General features: G+C 46.9%; 1 protein-coding gene across 1 annotated transcript; it reads left to right on the forward strand.

The window, feature by feature from the left end:
- The first annotated feature begins 209 nt into the window (after window positions 1–209).
- LOC147973995 (protein ANTAGONIST OF LIKE HETEROCHROMATIN PROTEIN 1-like) lies at window positions 210–1,647 on the forward strand. The gene has a single exon (XM_087525148.1). It carries the CDS (start codon window positions 601–603, stop codon window positions 1,645–1,647), a length of 1,047 nt encoding a protein of 348 aa, XP_087381274.1. The 5' UTR covers window positions 210–600.
- Window positions 1,648–3,933: the final 2,286 nt, after the last annotated feature.

Below are 3,933 nucleotides of genomic sequence, written 5' to 3' on the forward strand. Positions count from 1 at the left end.
CAATTTTTTTGACAGAACCAAACTGAGTTTTATTGATCTGATGGAAATGCATAAGGATCTATTGATCTGAAGTTTCAGATGTTGTACACGGACAATTTGAAGTTCTATGAGAAATTGGTTCAGACAGAATAAGATTAGGGTGTACAAAATTACTCTGATTTTAGTAGATGAAGCAAAATCAAACGCAATTCTGTTTTTATCACGAGAAGTTCGTCACTTAACTTGTTCGATCTTATTCTGATGTGTACAATTGTTGTCTTGTTTGTTACATGTTTCAGGCCTATGTATAACCATCCACCAGATGATCCTGATGATACAGATCAACAACATGATAGTGATGCCAGAAACACTACATATCCAACAGAGTTATACACACTTGATGAATTCCTAGCCGAGGAGGACATGCTAGACTCCTTCGCCGAGGAGATTGCTGTGGAGTTGAAGGGAACACTTGAGGCTCTTCAAGCAAGATCACTTAGCTGGACTGGTCCGAGGATATACGTGAATAGACCGCGTGAAGAAGCACATCAACAGCTTGTATGAGATTACTTCTGTGACAATCCTCTCTACCGCGCCAAAAAATTTCGGAGAAGATTCGGGATGAGACAACCTCTCTTTCTTTGCATCGTCAATGCGCTAGGTGAGCGGTCTCCATACTTCACCACAAGGACAGATGCGCTTAACCGTGAAGGGCTCTCTCCACTACAAAAGTGCACGGCGGCAATACGCCAATTGGCTTATGGCACACCTGCAGATAGTCTTGATGAATATCTCAAGATTGGCGAGACTACCGCAGTTGATTGCTTGAAGAACTTTGTGCAAGGAGTGATTGATACCTATGTTGCAGAGTATTTGCGAAGCCCCAACACTGAAGATACAGAGCTCTTACTCTGCATTGGCGAAGGTCGTGGGTTTCCTGGCATGTTAGGAAGCCTGGATTGTATGCATTGGCGTTGGGAAAAATGTCCTATTGCATGGAAGGGCCAATTTACTCGTGGCTATAAAGGGTGGCCTAGTCTTATTCTGGAAGCAGTTGCTTCGCAAGATCTCCGGATATGGCATGCCTACTTTGGTATTGCTGGGTCAAACAATGACATCAATGTGCTAAATCAATCGCCATTGTTTATCAAGCAACTGAAAGGCCAAGCTCCTCGAGTGAACTTTTTTGTAAATGACAAGGAATATCAACATGGTTATTACCTTGTAGATGGGATATACCCAGAATGGGCAGCTTTTGTGAAGACAATATCAATGCCACAAACAGAGAAGCACAAGTTGTTTGCTGCACATCAGAAAGGGGCAAGGAAGGATGTGGAACGTGCTTTTGATGTTTTGCAGGGTCGATTCTCTATCTTGCGTCGTCCTGCACGTTTGTATGACCGGGGTGATATCCAGAAGGTCATGATAGCTTGCATCATTCTTCACAATATGGTAGTCGAGGATAAAAAAGAAGCGGCGGCTAATATTCTTGATTTGAACAAGGAGGCGGGTACATCCATTGTTCTACCATCAGTATTCACACACGGCGACATACAGGTATTCGCTCAGGTGCTACAAAGGGATGCAAGAATCCGAGATCGTGGGACTCACAGAGCACTCAAAACTGATTTGGTAGAGCATATTTGGAAAAAGTTTGGGCCAAAATAGATTATTATCATCATTTATTTTAAGCATCATTAATTGTAGGTGTAATTTCATGTATTTTCATAATATCTTATTGGCACTTTATGTATGGACTCAAGTCAACTATATTTCCATGTGTTTTCCTCAAGGGATATTATTTGCTTAATACGTAGCACAAATATGCCACAAAGTTTATATACTACAAAAGATCCTTGGACTAATTAAATGAAGAGAGCTTAGCTACAAGAAGCTAAGCACCTATGCATTGGGGAGTTTGGTTGCTAAGCTATTTAATATGCTTAGCACCCCATCAAAGCACCGGTCCATTGGCAGCAGCCTAATGTGGGTCGTTTCTTATGCATGCACGATGGCATGACGAGGTGGCATATTTGCATGTTAAAAGATTTTGAGAAAGTGGAGATCAATTATTTAGGTCATGCATGGTGGCATATTGGGAGAATAGATGTTAGGCATATTGGGGATCATCTATTTAGGTATACCGAATTTCACTAAAACCTAGGTAATAATTTCAGTTGGATTTTTAAATATACACACGTGGGATCTAGTATCAAAATTGTCGTTGAGACAAATCAGATTGTGAAGATGGATAGTTAATCGAATAGGGTGTGCTACGCGTCGGCCGGTAGATCTTTTTAAAATATCCGCCGCCTCACGTGCCGTCCGATCTAGGTTGCTCAACGTACGATCGCTCTTTGCAACAAGAGTATTGTTTCAGAAACAACGGTGACTATTGTAACAAGAGCTTTGTTTCAGAAACACATTGGTGAATATCACAAAAAGAGCTTTGTTTCAGAAACATTGGTGATGTTGCAAAAACATCTCTGCGTATGATCCCTCTTCGGAACAAGAGCTTTGTTTCAGAAACAACTATTGCAACAAGGGCTTTGTTTCAGAAAAAAAAATGCCGCACAGGGCCGGGACGGATCAACAGGGAGGGGCTCCCCAAACAACATCGATTGAGAGGCCAAGCGATGTGCCGCGTGCCGCTGGAATGACGACCGGGTCGTGCAGATCTCAGGCACAGTCGCCTATGTCGGGTGGTGGCTTGGCGATCCCGATCGATCTAGATGCAGGGCAAGAGAGATGTGAGTGGCAGGGTGGCCAGCTGCCCGGTCGACGACAAGTGAGGCAACAAAAGAAAAGAGGAGGGATGGAAGTGGGGCGGCGAAGGCCTGCCTCGCCATTGAACGATGGCTGCCAGAACCGAGAGCAGGCCTGCGGCGAGCACGGACGTACCTGGTCATCTGTCGGCAGCAAGTGCTGAGTTGCAGAAACGCTTTTGAAACAGAGGTGAAGTTGTAAGAACGTAAAGTAGGTGAGAGTCGCTCCTAACCATCCGATCAACAACAAATCAAACGCCAACGGAGGCGGTCGACGCACACGGAAAGACCAGCCGGGCGAATACAAGCATTTCCCATCCCAAACAAAAAAACATACGGAGAGTCCTGCTGCTGGGCTAGCCGACCAACACACGAGCTTATATATATGTACGTACGCATCATCGTTTGCGTCGATCTGATCTGAAAGAAACAACATCGATCGATTGGATCATAATATGGCGTCGTGGTCCGACCTGCCGCTGGATCTCCTCGGCATCATCGTCGCCTGTTTCGGCACTTTGCCTGTCGACCGAGCACGCTTTGCCGCCGTCTGCCGCTCGTGGCATGCCGCCGTGCGCCACCACGAGCGTCGTCGCCTGCCGTGGGTCATGTCGTGGGACGACCGCGTCATGATCCCCTTCGACGGCTCCGAGTATAACCTTCTATGCTTCCCCGAAGACGGCGTCGGCGTCGTCGGCTCCACGGACTCCTGGCTCGCCGTCGGCGGTCGGCCTCGGCACCAAGCAGGAGTTCGAGGAGGGGATCAAGTGCATCTACACCGGCTACGTCCTGCACAACCCCTTCTCCGGCACGACCGTGCCGCTCACCGTGCTCAACGACATCATCGTCAACATTGGGACCTGCTTGATCTACAAGTTCCTCATGCGCTCCACCGTCGACGACTTGATCGCCGTCGTGACAAACAATGAGAAGTACCCGATCATCGTGTTCCGGCAAGGGAAAGGAGCGTGGGTGCCACGCCCGTGCACGGCTCCCTACATCAACATCATCGACGTGGCGTTTTTGGGAAACACACTCTACGCCATAACCAAGGCTGAGGACCTAATACCCCTCAATCTTGCATTGGATGGCGATGGCAAACCCCTAGTCACCATTGGCAAGCGTGTTATCAGGCAACCACCAGGTTATGATGGTTATGATGCGTGGAACACTTCCGATTATGATGATG

Source organism: Triticum urartu, chromosome 5A (assembly GCF_056163025.1).
Source record: "Triticum urartu cultivar PI428250 chromosome 5A, HENAU_Tu73, whole genome shotgun sequence".
Lineage (NCBI taxonomy): Eukaryota > Viridiplantae > Streptophyta > Magnoliopsida > Poales > Poaceae > Triticum > Triticum urartu.

What these genes read in the sequence shown, in the direction of transcription:
- LOC147973995 (XM_087525148.1), top strand. Translation starts at nt 601, where the DNA reads ATGAGACAACCTCTCTTTCTTTGCATCGTCAATGCGCTAGGTGAGCGG.